The sequence below is a fragment of the Scardinius erythrophthalmus genome, assembly GCF_964197995.2.
Source record: "Scardinius erythrophthalmus genome assembly, chromosome: 8".
NCBI lineage: Eukaryota > Metazoa > Chordata > Actinopteri > Cypriniformes > Leuciscidae > Scardinius > Scardinius erythrophthalmus.
In genome coordinates, this window is record NC_138228.1 from 18,580,335 (window position 1) to 18,599,080 (window position 18,746).

The 18,746-nt window shown below is 29.3% G+C and overlaps 2 protein-coding genes across 2 annotated transcripts in view; one reads left to right on the forward strand and one right to left on the reverse strand.

Moving 5' to 3' along the window:
• tnni1c (troponin I, skeletal, slow c) overlaps positions 1-18,746 on the reverse strand; it is a 363,446-nt gene that overhangs the window by 245,429 nt on the left and 99,271 nt on the right. The window lies entirely within an intron of this gene.
• Positions 7,805-9,600, forward strand: LOC308695029 (uncharacterized protein). The gene is made up of 7 exons (XM_081372937.1): positions 7,805-7,835; positions 7,936-7,983; positions 8,230-8,347; positions 8,513-8,574; positions 8,683-8,774; positions 8,863-8,978; positions 9,083-9,600. Exons 3-7 carry the CDS (start codon positions 8,282-8,284, stop codon positions 9,164-9,166), a joined length of 420 nt encoding a protein of 139 aa, XP_081229063.1. The 5' UTR covers positions 7,805-7,835; positions 7,936-7,983; positions 8,230-8,281; the 3' UTR covers positions 9,167-9,600.

Sequence of the window (18,746 nt, forward strand, 5' to 3'; positions counted from 1 at the left end):
CATCTGGGTACACATTGACCAAGCATATCTTCGAACAGGACTTCCCTTTAAAGCCCTCTCCACATACTTCTGTACATTTGGGTGAAACATCAACCTCTGATATTTCTTCCTTCTCCCCGCCATGCCATGCAGAGGAAAGAGGAGGCTTGAAAAGCCATGGTGCTGGTCCTGGATGAAGAGCCGATGGATGTCTATCACTCTGGCATTCAAAACATTGTACAGTTGCCTCACAATGTCGCGCTACATGTGTGTTTGATGCACAACATTTGAAACAGATATTATGTAGCCTCAGAACTCCTTTACGTTCCTCCATTGTCATTTCTCTAAAGCCTCTGCACTTTTTAAGTGGGTGCGGTTTGTGGTGTACAGGACATTGCTCGTCGGGGCTTTCAGCAATAGAAGTAGACTTGGGAGAGGACATAACATCCATTTTATGAACAGACACTGTTTTACGATCATTACTGTAACTCTCACCAAACCTGTCCCTTTTACTTGAGGGCATATAGGATGAGTTGAAATGAAAGCTTGGGTCATTACGAGCTTTAGCTTGTCTACACAGAAACTCTGCAAAGAAAGAGAAAGGCGGAAAAGCAACTCTATGTTCCTGCTTATATCGAGAGCCTTCCATCATCCATTTCTCTTGGAGTCCATACGGACGCTTCTCAACTATGGGGTTTACTCCCCTGGCCGTATCCAAGTAGGTCAGCCCTGGCAAATATCCTTCTTGCTTTGCAAATTCGATTTCAGAGAGCAAATCACTTAACTCCATAAGCTTTTGGTGTTCTCTGGGTGCTATTTTGGGAAAAGATTCCAGTTTAACAAACAGAGCACCTTCTATGGCTTCTGGTGATCCATACACATCTTCCAGCCTTTGCCATATCGCGTTCAACCCCGCAGATGGATTCATTATGTTTACTGACTTGATACGTCGAGCATGTTGTGCTGAACCTGTACCCAGCCATTTAATAAGGAGATCCATCTCCTCTCCTGCTGTGAGATCCAAAGTCTCAATGGTACCAATGAATGATGACTTCCATGCTAGATAATTCTCTGGTCTCTCGTCAAATCTCGTTAGGCCCGATGACACCAGTTGGCTCCTTGCTAGATACTTTGCCAAGTCTGCTGAAGTGTCACCATATTGATGAGTAAGGCTGAATGGATTGTGACTAGGTTGACCAGAATAAGGGATGCCAACTGGTGTATCCACAGCATGACGAAAATGACTGTTAAAGGTATTAGGATGATTGAGATGGACATCATGTGCAGAAATGCTTTGCGGTGGATGATTCTGTGAGCGTGACTCTCTCTCTAATCCCTGGTCTGCTGGCAAATTATGAGCAGCTATTTGTAGCTCCCCAATGTTATGTGAAGATCGATGTCTGGGTAAATTTATGCTTCCACCATTAGCACTACATCTATTCACATACTCTTCAGTGCGTTGCTGTGTGCTTTGTTCAGGCAGTCTTTGAGTAATACGTTGACTTTCAAACTCCAACTTTACAGCCACGGCTTCCATCACAGCAGCTTTAGCTAGAGCAGCCTCTGCTTCCCGCTCTTTCTCCAGAGCATCCAAGGTAGCTTCTAATCTGGCTTTTTCCGTTTTTATTTCAATTTCTCTCTTCGAGAATGAAGCACGAGCCAAGGCAGCCTCAGCCTTTGCACGTGCCTTGGCTGCAACCATGCTAGCATTTGAAGTGGTTGAAGATTTAGATGAACAAGAGGATTTGGTTGACCCAGTTGACTTAGTAGAATAAGATGACTTAGCTGAGACGGAGGCAACAGACCGTACTTCTAGATCTGAGTGCTCCATATCTTTCCAAGAAACTTGAACTCTTTAAGGATGCAATGAGTATGACGTACCCTCAAGCAATGCACTTCACTCCGGTTGCCATATTCACTTGGGCATTAAAATCCACAATACAGTCAGGACATCTAGATTCTTGATTGTAGCTCTTTTTTCACTGTACTGGCCTCATCGAATCCACACTCAATTGTCCAGCAAGTTAAACTCCATCACACAATAATTCCCGGAATCACGAAGTGATGTTGAGATTGTTTACTGTATGAATAGTGTGAAACTGAAAATACAAATACATAAACTAATAAATAATATACACATATACATATACTTCGATAAGAAATAACATTATCAAGAAAGTTAACCAATAAACATGAAGGCATGCTATACCAAACACCATCAAACATCAATTATCAATACACAAAACACATTCAACTCAAAGATAACAAACCAGAAAACTCACAAAGAATGCCCCATCAATAGCTCCAACAAAAGATGTCTCTGGATTAAGAAGCCCACAACATGTGCAACCCCATTGTGTCTTTGACTCACAGGCTGATTCAGTCTGAATATAATGACATCATCGTCTCACATTAATGAGGTCACACACTCCAATCTTCCTGCTATTCCATCCATTACCATGAGAGGTCACTTGACCTCATAAAACTGGTAGGCCCATGACACTCCCCGTCTGGCATCTTTAAGATACCACATTCTAATAAGGATTTTAGCTTGGGGACATCAAAAAGATCAATTCTGAGATAGGTCTGAAGTAGATTTTTGGCAGACCTTGCTTGATGACTCTCACTTCAGCTTTCCGTACCATCCCATCTTTACTAGGAACAGCTTTCACGATTACGCCCATTGGCCATTCGTTCCTTCTGACGTGATTTTCTTTAAGAAGGACAACAGTAATAATACATTGTGTTATTATACATTTATTGCAGTGTAATAACACATTGTGGTATTATACCTTTATTGCAGTGTAATAACACATTGTGGTATTATACCTTTATTACAGTGTAATAATTCATTGTCTTATTATACCTTTATTACAGTGTAATAATACACTGTGTTATTATACCTTTATTACAGTGTAATAATACATTGTGTTATTATACCTTTATTACAGTGTAATAATACACTGTGTTATTATACCTTTATTACAGTGTAATAATACATTGTGTTATTATACATTTATTACAATGTAATAATACATTGTGTTATTATACCTTTATTACAGTGTAATAACACATTGTGGTATTATACCTTTATTACAGTGTAATAATACATTGTGTTATTATACATTTATTGCAGTGTAACAATACACTGTGTTATTATACATTTATTGCAGTGTAATAACACATTGTGGTATTATACCTTTATTGCAGTGTAATAACACATTGTGGTATTATACCTTTATTACAGTGTAATAATACATTGTCTTATTATACCTTTATTACAGTGTAATAATACAATGTGTTATTATACCTTTATTACAGTGTAATGATACATTGTCTTATTATACCTTTATTACAGTGTAATAATACACTGTGTTATTATACCTTTATTACTGTGTAATAATACATTGTGGTATTATACCTTTATTACAGTGTAATAATACAATGTTATTATACCTTTATTACAGTGTAATAATGCATTGTCTTATAATACCTTTATTACAGTGTAATAATACATTGTGTTATTTTACCTTTATTACAGTATAATAATACAATGTGTAATTATACCTTTATGTCAATGTAATACATTGTGAAATTATACATTTATCACAGTATAATAATACATAGTGTAATTATAATTTTATTACAGTTTAATAATACATTGTGTTATTATACATTTATTACAATATAATAATACATTGTGTTATTATAGCTTTATTACAGTGTAATAATACATTCTTATTATGAATTTATTACAGTCCCATAATACATTGTGTAATTCTACCTTTTTACAGTGTAATAATACACTGTACTATTATACGTTTATTACAGTGCCATAATACATTGTGAAATTATACCTTTATTACAGTGTAATAATACACTGTACTATTATACGTTTATTACAGTGTAATAACACATTGTGGTATTATACCTTTATTACAGTGTAATAATACATTGTCTTATTATACATTTAATACAGTGTAATAATACATTGTGTTATTATACATTTATTACAGTGTAATAATACATTGTGAAATTATACCTTTATGTCAATGTAATACATTGTGAAATTATACATTTATCACAGTATAATAATACACTGTGTTATTATACCTTTATTACAGTGTAATAATACATTGTGTTATTATACCTTTATTACAGTGTAATAACACATTGTGGTATTATACCTTTATTACAGTGTAATAATACATTGTCTTATAATACCTTTATTACAGTGTAATAATACATTGTGTTATTATGCATTTATTGCAGTGTAACAATACATTGTATTATTATACATTTATTGCAGTGTAATAACACATTGTGGTATTATACCTTTATTACAGTGTAATAATACATTGTCTTATTATACCTTTATTACAGTGTAATAATACACTGTGTTATTATACCTTTATTACAGTGTAATAATACATTGTGTTATTATACCTTTATTACAGTGTAATAATACACTGTGTTATTATACCTTTATTACAGTGTAATAATACATTGTGTTATTATACCTTTATTACAGTGTAATAACACATTGTGGTATTATACCTTTATTACAGTGTAATAATACATTGTCTTATAATACCTTTATTACAGTGTAATAATACGTTGTGTTATTATACCTTTATTACAGTGTAATAACACATTGTGGTATTATACCTTTATTACAGTGTAATAATACACTGTTATTATACCTTTATTACAGTGTAATAATACATTGTGTTATTTTACCTTTATTACAGTATAATAATACATTGTGTAATTATACCTTTATGTCAATGTAATACATTGTGAAATTATACATTTATCACAGTATAATAATACATTGTGTAGTATACCTTTATTACAGTATAATAATACATAGTGTAATTATAACTTTATTACAGTGTAATAATACATTGTGTTATTATACATTTATTACAATGTAATAATACATTGTGTTATTATACCTTTATTACAGTGTAATAATACATTCTTATTATAAATTTATTACAGTCCCATAATACATTGTGTAATTCTACCTTTTTACAGTGCCATAATATATTGAGAAATTATACCTTTATTACAGTGTAATAATACACTGTCCTATTATACCTTTATTACAGTGTAATAACACATTGTGGTATTATACCTTTATTACAGTGTAATAATACATTGTCTTATTATACATTTAATACAGTGTAATAATACATTGTGTTATTATACATTTATTACATTGTAATAATACATTGTGAAATTATACCTTAATGTCAATGTAATACATTGTGAAATTATACATTTATCACAGTATAATAATACATTGTGTAGTATACCTTTATTACAGTGTAATAATACATTCTTATTATACATTTATTACAGTCCCATAATACATTGTGAAATTATACCTTTATTACAGTGTAATAATGCAATGTGCTATTATACCTTTATTACAGTGTAATAATACACTGTGTTATTATACCTTTATTACAGTTTAATAATTCACACTGCATGAAAAGACTCAAATCCGGCAAAATACGGGCATGGTAAACTCCTGTGTAATTTGATGTTTGCCGGATGTATGCGGGAAAAAGCGGATCAGAGTAACATGGAACAGTATATTTCCAGATAAACCCGGAAACCTCACATATGCGGACATATACAGGAATCCGTGAAATTTCACGGACATATACAGCTGAAACACTGCTGGGTGTGAGAGGACTGACAACTGTTAGGTGTGAAGACCTTTCATATGTTAATGACTGACACTAAAGGTGCTGGCTGTTCTCAGAGGGAGGGGTGGCCAGGGAGGACTTCAGGGTTGAGAATTATCTCTGGATTACTATAGGCTAAAGCAAACAAGCTTTTTGTACAGAAAAATAAATCAATTCTTAAGGACCTGAAACATAAAACCGACGTCAAAGAACTAGCAATGACTAAAGCCGACTCTAGGGTTGGCTCACGTCGCCTGTGTCAGGGCCTTAAAACCACTGCATGAAAAAAAGTCTCTTAATCAAATATTTTTTATAAAAACAGGACAAAATAAACACCCAGTCTGAACATATACGTTCACAAAAACATCTGAATATTTAATGAAATAAACAAAGGAATTTAATTAGTGCTGGGAAAAAATTAATCGCATCCAAAATAAAAGTTTGTGTTTGCATAATATATGTGTGTGTACTGTGTATAATTATTCTGTAAATACACACATATGCATGTATTTATTTAAGAAATATCTGCATGTATATACTGTATATACATTTATACACAATTTATATTATATATAAATATAAATAATTTAATAAAATAAAAAAAATAAAAATCTTAAATATATACATGCATATGTGTGTATTTATATATACAAAATAATTATATACAGTACACGCACATATATTATGCAAACACAAACTTTTATTTTGGATGCGATTAATCGCGATTAATTTTTTTCCCAGCAATAAATTTAATGGAACAAATAAAGAAAAATGAACCAAACATTTCAGAATATCTCAAATTTTATTGTGAAGTTTTACAAATTGCAGACAACAACAATTGTCACCTTTTTTACAATTGGCTTTTAGCTTGCTTAGTTGGGGAAATTTAATTTAATATTCAACAATATTATTGATCTGCTTGCGTTGACACTATTATATGAGATCTGAGCTGAGCTGGACGATGACATCACGGTTTTCTCCAAAGTGGCTATATATATCCACATTTAAATTTATTTATTTATTTATACAACAAAATGAATCACCACTGAACTGACTTAAGCTGGACTGTGAAGCTATTTTCTTCTGGAAACAAACTGTCTTGCATTACTTTCCTGTTATCTCTGTAAAGCTACTTTGAAACAATCTGTATTGTAAAAAGCACTGTATAAATAAAGGTGACTTGATATTTATTAAAAAGGTAGAAGGAACCTGAGCTTTTCTACTCCACTGAATTGAAGACTGAGGTCACTACAGTTAAAATCTCTTGCTGATTTAATCCACCTTTAAACTATTAATGTCTATGAACAAATAGCCTATGTATTTTTATGTTTGTGTGCCTCAGCGTTTCTGAGTGAACACCGCTGGTTTACTCACTATTTTAAAGTGTACTGTCGATCACGTGATATGACGTCATGACGTGCAGCTGACGTTACCTGAAAAATCTGTCCAAGATGGCTACCCTCTTGAGCGACGTGTATCAAGAATGAAACAACTGTAAGTAAACCAAAACACTTCAAAACTACTTTGCTTGTTGTAATATTGTAAGAATATCATATTACACGTGATATTTGACTTAGACAAGGCTATTTTTAAGTTGCAAGCGCGGTGCCGCGGGCGCGATTGCCGTCAGTCCGCCTGCTAGTTACAGATAATATCCTGTGTACTGTTAATGTCGTGGCAGGGCAATAATGTTAACGTTAGTCAATAACTCTTTTCAGCAAGCGATAGTCCTTCTGTTTTTGAGTGTGTTGCTGCTGTTTGTGTTAAGCGCCCTGCTCTGGCAAGTTCAATGTGATGTTATCTACATGCTAATGCACCCAAATGAGCTAGTGGCTAACGTTAGCAGTTACGTTAACTTTTACTCAAACAAAGTTAAGGTTATGGACATAATAGTTACCGAATGAACTATGCAAGTTTTTATTAAACCCTTTACAAACGTCTTTTCATTATAGGTTTAAGTGGAAGGAGTGCAGTGAGCATCCCCAAAATCAAGGTGACTCAAATGTTAATTTAGTCTGTAACTATTTTTCACCATTTCTTTTATTTGGAGCCTAATTCATTTGCATCAATCAAACGTCTCTTAAAAATTAAATCTCTTGCTGTCTGTTTTTGTGTGCATGTGCAGACCTACATTGTCACCAGAGAGCAACTTTATCGGTATGTTACATTCACTTGAAATTCTGTATCATTAATTTGTCATTAAAGAGGTTGATTGCATAATTTGACTGGTTTCATATTGATTGTTTTATCTGTGCAGGTGAAGGACTTCTTGGGGAAATGGCCGGCTCTTCGGATTGAATCACAGGTAAAACAGACTCACTTCTCTTTTCTGCCACTCTTCACACATATTTCACTGCCAAATTTTTAATATGTATCACATTCAAATGGAACAGCAAATGCCACTATTCACTGTGTGTAAGAACTATCACTTTGCATGTGACCATGTTGCTCAACAATGTATTTTAACGGAACATGTTGCATCACAAATGTGTTTTCTGTTGCAAATCGAGTATTAGTCTTTTTATATAATTATTTTTGTTTGTTTTTGTAGCTTTGTGCTGAGTTCCAACGCATCACAAACGTCAACATACGGAACCAGTTCTATGCTGTGCTTGACCAACACACACCTGCACTGGTGGCCTTGTATAGGCAGAAGGCGGCACGAACCGGTAAGATATCAGAGGCACTGAGTGACATCTTAAAGACTTATGAACTGATATGTTTTGTCTCTTATGTTTACTGTGATGGCCAACTTATTCAAACTGAAAATTCACTTTTGAGGTTCTTGCAGATTGTGAATCCATTTAAACGCTTTTTAATTTCAAACTTTACAGGAACCCGTAAAGCGCCTCCATAATTCAGAGAACAACCCACACAAATACGATCCACAAACCGGGTAAGACTGCGTATTGTATACTGTAAATGTTAGTTTAATCTACCACTATATGGATTTGAAATACTAAAACTGAATTTCATTAATGATGCCTGCAACTTTTTCCCCCAGAATAAATTCATCACATAACCTGGCTGTGACCACTTATCTCTTCAAAGAATTAAGGACAACTTTTACAGACGTTGACCCTGAATGTGCAAAAGGTAATCTTAAAGATGTTGTAATCATTTTAATGTCCTCTGTTTTACTTAGTTTTATTGGCATTACATTTATTTATGATTTATTTAACAGGTTGCAAGACGTATTTTGAGACTTTGTGGAGGAAGTATTCTTTGGCTCAGCCTGAAAAGGCCAAGAAAAGAAACACTATGAAGAACACTGCAAAGAACCGTCAAAGAAAGAGACGGGTAAGTTAAGAAACTGGTTAAGCAGTTGTTGTTTTTTTCTTCTTCAGAATGTAACTGTCCTCCTCTCTGTGTTTTAGTGGTTAAATTACTGTCATGTTTTGCAGTTGCTGGAGACCATGTCCAGTGTTGTACAAACCCAACACATAAAGGGAACTGTGGAAGACTGCAACAATAGAACTGATGTCTGATGAAGATGCTATTGTTGATGGAAGGCCAGTGTGGATGCTGAGGTCTCCACCAAACAGAACCACAGAGTTATCTGCTCTCTGCCAGGTACTACAAACCAGACTAGAGGCTGACCCACGCTACGTCACACCACCAGTGCATCATGGCAGTTTGAAAAAATTAATATTTACATATATACACTTTAATTTCTATATTTATTTATTGATTTTAAATTGTTTTATATTGTATACTTTGTATATTTGTTCCTTTTTGATGTGCATGTTGCTGATCTCCACGTTTTGTATTTTATTCCTTTACACCTTTGTTAACATTTCTTTTTCCCCATTCATTTTAATGTATGTTTATAATGTTCATGTTATATTTGTTTTTGTTCCTTTAAATTTTCATCCCCTCAAATATTTTTGTTCCCCCATTCCTTTTTAATGCTTGTTTATAATGCTCTTTGTAATGTTTTATTTACCTTAATAAAAATGTCAGACTTTCTCATTGTTCTTTGTGTGTGTTTTTAAAATTATATTTGAATGTATTAAAATTGGGGTAAGGGGGGTTTAGTGTATACTGAGCAATATCTGCATAGCTGGCCTATAACCAATCAAATCACTGTGCGAAAAGGCCTAGGGTGGGTTATGTTCTAAAAGTAACCAATCAAATCACTTTCCTGGGTTTTCAATGTATCCTGTCCTCCAATAGTGGTCTGGGTAATGGGAGTGGTTTTAAAAGAAAAGGACCAATAGGGGGGAAGGCCAAAAGGTGCACAAAGGTGTGAAAATGTTCTCTTGAAAAAACCTTTGAGGGATTACTTGCCATGGCAACAAATGGCTGTAGCACGGGAGTATACGTCCACAACATACATCCGATTTGGTATCATTTCGGATGTATACGGATATATACAGACCCATGGAATTTGAGCTATCCGGCCAGTATACTCCCGGATTCTTCCGAATTCCAGCAGTGTATACAGGAGTATACTGGTCCGGATACACCTCTTTTCATGCAGTGTCATTGTCTTATTATACCTTTATTACAGTGTAATAATACATTGTGTTATTATACCTTTATTACAGTGTAATAATACACTGTGTTATTATACCTTTATTACAGTGTAATAATACATTGTGTAATTATACCTTTATTACAGTGTAATAATACACTGTGTTATTATACCTTAATACATTGTGTTATTATACCTTTATTACAGTGTAACAATACATTGTGTTATTATACATTTATTGCAGTGTAACAATACATTGTGTTATTATACATTTATTACAATGTAATAATACACTTTGTTATTATACCTTTATTACAGTGTAATAACACATTGTGGTATTATACCTTTATTACAGTGTAATAATACACTGTGTTATTATACCTTTATTACAGTGTAACAATACATTGTGTTATTATACATTTATTGCAGTGTAACAATACATTGTTATTATACATTTATTACAATGTAATAATACACTGTGTTATTATACCTTTATTACAGTGTAATAATACATTGTGTTATTATACATTTATTACAATGTAATAATACATTGTGTTATTATACCTTTATTACAGTGTAATAACACATTGTGATTTTATACGTTTATTACAGTGTAATAATACATTGTCTTATAATACCTTTATTACAGTGTAATAATACATTGTGTTATTATACATTTATTGCAGTGTAACAATACATTGTGTTATTATACATTTATTGCAGTGTAACAATACATTGTGTTATTATACATTACAATGTAATAATACACTGTGTTATTATACCTTTATTACAGTGTAATAATACATTGTGTTATTATACATTTATTACAATGTAATAATACATTGTGATATTATTCCTTTATTACAGTGTAATAATACATTCTTATTATACATTTATTACAGTCCCATAATACTTTGTGTAATTCTACCTTTATTACAGTGTAATAATACAATGTGCTATTATACCTTTATTACAGTGTAATAATACACTGTGTTATTATACCTTTATTACAGTTTAATAATACATTGTGTTATTATACATTTATTACAATGTAATAATACAATGTGTTATTATACCTTTATTACAGTGTAATAATACATTGTGTTATTATACATTTATTACAATGTAATAATACATTGTGTTATTATACCTTTATTACAGTGTAATAACACATTGTCTTATTATACCTTACAGTGTAATAATACATTGTCTTATAATACCTTTATTACAGTGTAATAATACATTGTGTTATTATACATTTATTGCAGTGTAACAATACATTGTATTATTATACATTTATTGCAGTGTAATAACACATTGTGGTATTATACCTTTATTGCAGTGTAATAACACATTGTGGTATTATACCTTTATTATAGTGTAATAATTCGTTGTCTTATTATACCTTTATTACAGTGTAATAATACATTGTGTTATTATACCTTTATTACAGTGTAATAATACACTGTGTTATTATACCTTTATTACAGTGTAATAATACATTGTGTTATTATAAATTTATTACAATGTAATAATACATTGTGTTATTATACCTTTATTACAGTGTAATAACACATTGTGTTATTATACGTTTATTACAGTGTAATAATACATTGTCTTATAATACCTTTATTACAGTGTAATAATACATTGTGTTATTATACATTTATTACAATGTAATAATACACTGTGTTATTATACCTTTATTACAGTGTAATAACACATTGTGGTATTATACCTTTATTACAGTGTAATAATACATTGTGTTATTATACATTTATTGCAGTGTAACAATACATTGTGTTATTATACATTTATTACAATGTAATAATACATTGTGTTATTATACCTTTATTACAGTGTAATAACATATTGTGTTATTATCCCTTTATTACAGTGTAATAATACACTGTGTTATTATACCTTTATTACAGTGTAATAATACATTGTGTTATTATACATTTATTCCAATGTAATAATACATTGTGTTATTATACCTTTATTACAGTGTAATAACACATTGTGTTATTATACCTTTATTACAGTGTAATGATACATTGTCTTATTATACCTTTATTACAGTGTAATAATACATTGTGTTATTATACATTTATTACAATGTAATAATACATTGTGTTATTATACCTTTATTACAGTATATAATAAATTGTGAAATTATACCTTTATTACAGTGTAATAATACATTGTGTTATTATATTACAATGTAATAATACATTGTGTTATTATACCTTTATTACAGTGTAATAACACATTGTGGTATTATACCTTTATTACAGTGTAATAATACACTGTTATTATACCTTTATTACAATGTAATAATACATTGTGTTATTATACCTTTATTACAGTGTAATAATACATTCTTATTATAAATTTATTTACAGTCCCATAATACATTTTGTAATTCTACCTTTTTACAGTGCCATAATACATTGTGTAGTATACCTTTATTACAGTATAATAATACATTGTGTTATTATACCTTTATTACAGTGTAATAATACATTCTTATTATACATTTATTACAGTCCCATAATACATTGTGTAATTCTACCTTTTTACAGTGCCATAATACATTGTGAAATTATACCTTTATTACAGTGTAACAATACAATGTGCTATTATACCTTTATTACAGTGTAATAATACACTGTGTTATTATACCTTTATTACAGTGTAATAATACATTGTGTTATTATACATTTATTACAATGTAATAATACATTGTGTTATTATACCTTTATTACAGTGTAATAATACATTGTGTTATTATACATTTATTACAATGTAATAATACATTGTGTTATTATACCTTTATTACAGTGTAATAATACATTGTGTTATTATACATTTATTGCAGTGTAATAACACATTGTGGTATTATACCTTTATTGCAGTGTAATAACACATTGTGGTATTATACCTTTATTACAGTGTAATAATACATTGTGTTATTATACCTTTATTAGAGTGTAATAATACACTGTGTTATTATACCTTTATTACAGTGTAATAATACATTGTATTATTATACATTTATTGCAGTGTAATAACACATTGTGGTATTATACCTTTATTGCAGTGTAATAACACATTGTGGTATTATACCGTTATTACAGTATAATAATTCATTGTCTTATTATACCTTTATTACAGTGTAATAATACATTGTGTTATTATACCTTTATTACAGTGTAATAATACACTGTGTTATTATACCTTAATACATTGTGTTATTATACCTTTATTACAGTGTAATAATACACTGTGTTATTATACCTTAATACATTGTGTTATTATACCTTTATTACAGTGTAATAACACATTGTGGTATTATACGTTTATTACAGTTTAACAATACATTGTGTTATTATACATTTATTGCAGTGTAACAATACATTGTGTTATTATACATTTATTACAATGTAATAATACACTTTGTTATTATACCTTTATTACAGTGTAATAATACATTGTGTTATTATACCTTTATTACAGTGAAATAACGCATTGCGGTATTATACCTTTATTACAGTGTAATATTACACTGTGTTATTATACCTTTATTACAGTGTAATAATACATTGTGTTATTATACCTTTATTCTAGTGTAATAATACACTGTGTTATTATACCTTTATTACAGTGTAATAATACATTGTGTTATTATACATTTATTACAATGTAATAATACATTGTGTTATTATACCTTCATTACAGTGTAATAACACATTGTGGTATTATACCTTTATTACAGTGTAATAATACATTGTGTTATTATACATTTATTGCAGTGTAACAATACACTGTGTAATTATACATTTATTGCAGTGTAATAACACATTGTGGTATTATACCTTTATTACAGTGTAATAATACATTGTGTTATTATACATTTATTGCAGTGTAACAATACACTGTGTAATTATACCTTTATTGCAGTGTAATAACACATTGTGGTATTATACCTTTATTACAGTGTAATGATACATTGTCTTATTATACCTTTATTACAGTGTAATAATGCACTGTGTTATTATACCTTTATTACAGTGTAATAATACATTGTGTTATTTTACCTTTATTACAGTATAATAATACAATGTGTAATTATACCTTTATGTCAATGTAATACATTGTGAAATTATACATTTATCACAGTATAATAATACATTGTGTAGTATACCTTTATTACAGTTTAATAATACATTGTGTTATTATACATTTATTACAATATAATAATACATTATACATAATGTATTATTATACATAATACATTATATTATTCTTATTATACATTTATTACAGTCCATAATACATTGTGTAATTCTACCTTTTTACAGTTCCATAATACATTGTGAAATTATACCTTTATTACAGTGTAATAATAAAATGTGCTATTATACCTTTATTACAGTGTAATAATACACTGTGTTATTATACCTTTATTACAGTGTAATAATACATTGTGTTATTATACATTTATTACAATGTAATAATACATTGTGTTATTATACCTTTATTACAGTGTAATAATACATTGTCTTATAATACCTTTGTTACAGTGTAATAATACATTGTGTTATTATACATTCATTGCAGTGTAACAATACATTGTATTATTATACATTCATTGCAGTGTAATAACACATTGTGGTATTATACCTTTATTGCAGTGTAATAACACATTGTGGTATTATACCTTTATTACAGTGTAATAATACATTGTCTTATTATACCTTTATTACAGTGTAATAATACACTGTGTTATTATACCTTTATTACAGTGTAATAATACATTGTGTTATTATACCTTTATTACAGTGTAATAATACACTGTGTTATTATACCTTTATTACAGTGTAATAATACATTGTGTTATTATACATTTATTACAATGTAATAATACATTGTGTTATTATACCTTTATTACAGTGTAATAACACATTGTGGTATTATACCTTTATTACAGTGTAATAATACATTGTCTTATAATACCTTTATTACAGTGTAATAATACATTGTCTTATTATACCTTTATTACAGTGTAATAATACACTGTGTTATTATACCTTTATTACAGTGTAATAATACATTGTGTTATTATACCTTTATTACAGTGTAATAATGCACTGTGTTATTATACCTTTATTACAGTGTAATAATACATTGTGTTATTTTACCTTTATTACAGTATAATAATACAATGTGTAATTATACCTTTATGTCAATGTAATACATTGTGAAATTATACATTTATCACAGTATAATAATACATTGTGTAGTATACCTTTATTACAGTTTAATAATACATTGTGTTATTATACATTTATTACAATATAATAATACATTGTTATTATACCTTTATTACAGTATAATAATACCTTCTTATTATGAATTTATTATAGTCCCATAATACATTGTGTAATTCTACCTTTTTACAGTGCCATAATACATTGTGAAATTATACCTTTATTACAGTGTAATAACACATTGTGGTATTATACCTTTATTACAGTGTAATAATACATTGTCTTATTATACATTTAATACAGTGTAATAATACATTGTGTTATTATACATTTATTACAGTGTAATAATACATTGTGAAATTATACCTTTATGTCAATGTAATACATTGTGAAATTATACATTTATCACAGTATAATAATACATTGTGTAGTATACCTTTATTACAGTATAATAATACATTGTGTTATTATACCTTTATTACAGTGTAATAATACATTCTTATTATACATTTATTACAGTCCATAATACATTGTGTAATTCTACCTTTTTACAGTTCCATAATACATTGTGAAATTATACCTTTATTACAGTGTAATAATAAAATGTGCTATTATACCTTTATTACAGTGTAATAATACACTGTGTTATTATACCTTTATTACAGTGTAATAATACATTGTGTTATTATACATTTATTACAATGTAATAATACATTGTGTTATTATACCTTTATTACAGTGTAATAATACATTGTGTTATTATACATTTATTACAATGTAATAATACATTGTGTTATTATACCTTTATTACAGTGTAATAACACATTGTGGTATTATACCTTTATTACAGTGTAATAATACATTGTCTTATAATACCTTTGTTACAGTGTAATAATACATTGTGTTATTATACATTCATTGCAGTGTAACAATACATTGTATTATTATACATTCATTGCAGTGTAATAACACATTGTGGTATTATACCTTTATTGCAGTGTAATAACACATTGTGGTATTATACCTTTATTACAGTGTAATAATACATTGTCTTATTATACCTTTATTACAGTGTAATAATACACTGTGTTATTATACCTTTATTACAGTGTAATAATACATTGTGTTATTATACCTTTATTACAGTGTAATAATACACTGTGTTATTATACCTTTATTACAGTGTAATAATACATTGTGTTATTATACATTTATTACAATGTAATAATACATTGTGTTATTATACCTTTATTACAGTGTAATAACACATTGTGGTATTATACCTTTATTACAGTGTAATAATACATTGTCTTATAATACCTTTATTACAGTGTAATAATACATTGTCTTATTATACCTTTATTACAGTGTAATAATACACTGTGTTATTATACCTTTATTACAGTTTAATAATACATTGTGTTATTATACATTTATTACAGTGTAATAATACATTGTCTTATTATACCTTTATTACAGTGTAATAATACACTGTTATTATACCTTTATTACAGTGTAATAATACATTGTCTTATAATACCTTTATTACAGTGTAATAATACATTGTGTTATTATACATTTATTACAATGTAATAATACATTGTGTTATTATACCTTTATTACAGTGTAATAATACACTGTTATTATACCTTTATTACAGTGTAATAATACATTGTGTTATTATACATTTATTACAATGTAATAATACATTGTGTTATTATACCTTTATTACAGTGTAATAATACATTCTTATTATAAATTTATTACAGTCCCATAATACATTGTGTAATTCTACCTTTTTACAGTGCCATAATATATTGTGAAATAATACCTTTATTACAGTGTAATAACACATTGTGGTATTATACCTTTATTACAGTGTAATAATACATTGTCTTATTATACATTTAATACAGTGTAATAATACATTGTGTTATTATACATTTATTACATTGTAATAATACATTGTGAAATTATACCTTAATGTCAATGTAATACATTGTGAAATGATACATTTATCACAGTATAATAATACATTGTGTAGTATACCTTTATTACAGTGTAATAATACATTCTTATTATACATTTATTACAGTCCCATAATACATTGTGAAATTATAAATTTATTACAGTGTAATAATACAATGTGCTATTATACCTTTATTACAGTGTAATAATACATTGTGTTATTATGCATTTATTACAATGTAATAATACATTGTGTTATTATACCTTTATTACAGTATAATAATACATGGTCTTATTATACCTTTATTACAGTGTAATAATACACTGTGTTATTATACCTTTATTACATTGTAATAATACATTGTGTTATTATACATTTATTACAGTGTAATAATACATTGTGTTATTATACATTTATTACAATTTAATAATACATTGTGTTATTATACTTTTATTACAGTGTAATAATACATTGTGTTATCATACATTTATTACAATGTAATAATACATTGTGTAGTATACCTTTATTACAGTATAATAATACATAGTGTAATTATAACTTTATTACAGTGTAATAATACATTGTGTTATTATACATTTATTACAATGTAATAATACATTGTGTTATTATACCTTTATTACAGTGCAATAATACATTCTTATTATAAATTTATTACAGTACCATAATACATTGTGTAATTCTACCTTTTTACAGTGCCATAATACATTGTGAAATTATACCTTTATTACAGTGTAATAATACAATGTGCTATTATACATTTATTACAGTGTAATAACACATTGTGGTATTATACCTTTATTACAGTGTAATAATACATTGTCTTATTATACATTTATTACAATGTAATTGTCACAGGCTGGGATGGGCCGAACCAGACTATGCCCACCCCTAGACCCAGAACACTTTGAGGAGCGTGCCAGAGACGAGACCAGAGTCAAAGAATAAAGAGTAACAAATTTTATTAAGAATAAAACAATTGGTAATCCTAATCTAAAAGTCTTCTTCTCTCCCTCGTCCAGGGAGGAGTCCAAGACGGCAAGAGGACACAGTCTTCCCCACAGACGGCGATTCCCAGTAAGGAGTACCGGACTGGTAAGTATCTCACGGTATGCAGGTTAACAGAGTTCCTTTCTCCAAGCAGGTATCAGGTACACAATGGAAGGTGATGGACAGGTGAGTTCTCAGGCGAATGGATGGCCACAGCTTCCTCTCCTCTTTTCAATAGAGAACAGTTCACGGCAGTCAAATATACAGGTAGATATCTTACGGTAAGTAGATCGACCAGGCTCCTTCCACGCTGGTATCAAGTTCGCAATGGGAGGTGATGA

Bases quoted from the DNA above. Each gene is read 5' to 3' on its own strand.
- LOC308695029 (XM_081372937.1), top strand. From the start codon at position 8,282: ATGCTGTGCTTGACCAACACACACCTGCACTGGTGGCCTTGTATAGGC. The intron at 8,775-8,862 runs GTAATCTTAAAG...TTTATTTAACAG, and splicing joins TGACCCTGAATGTGCAAAAG to GTTGCAAGACGTATTTTGAG. The intron at 8,979-9,082 runs GTAAGTTAAGAA...CATGTTTTGCAG, and splicing joins ACCGTCAAAGAAAGAGACGG to TTGCTGGAGACCATGTCCAG.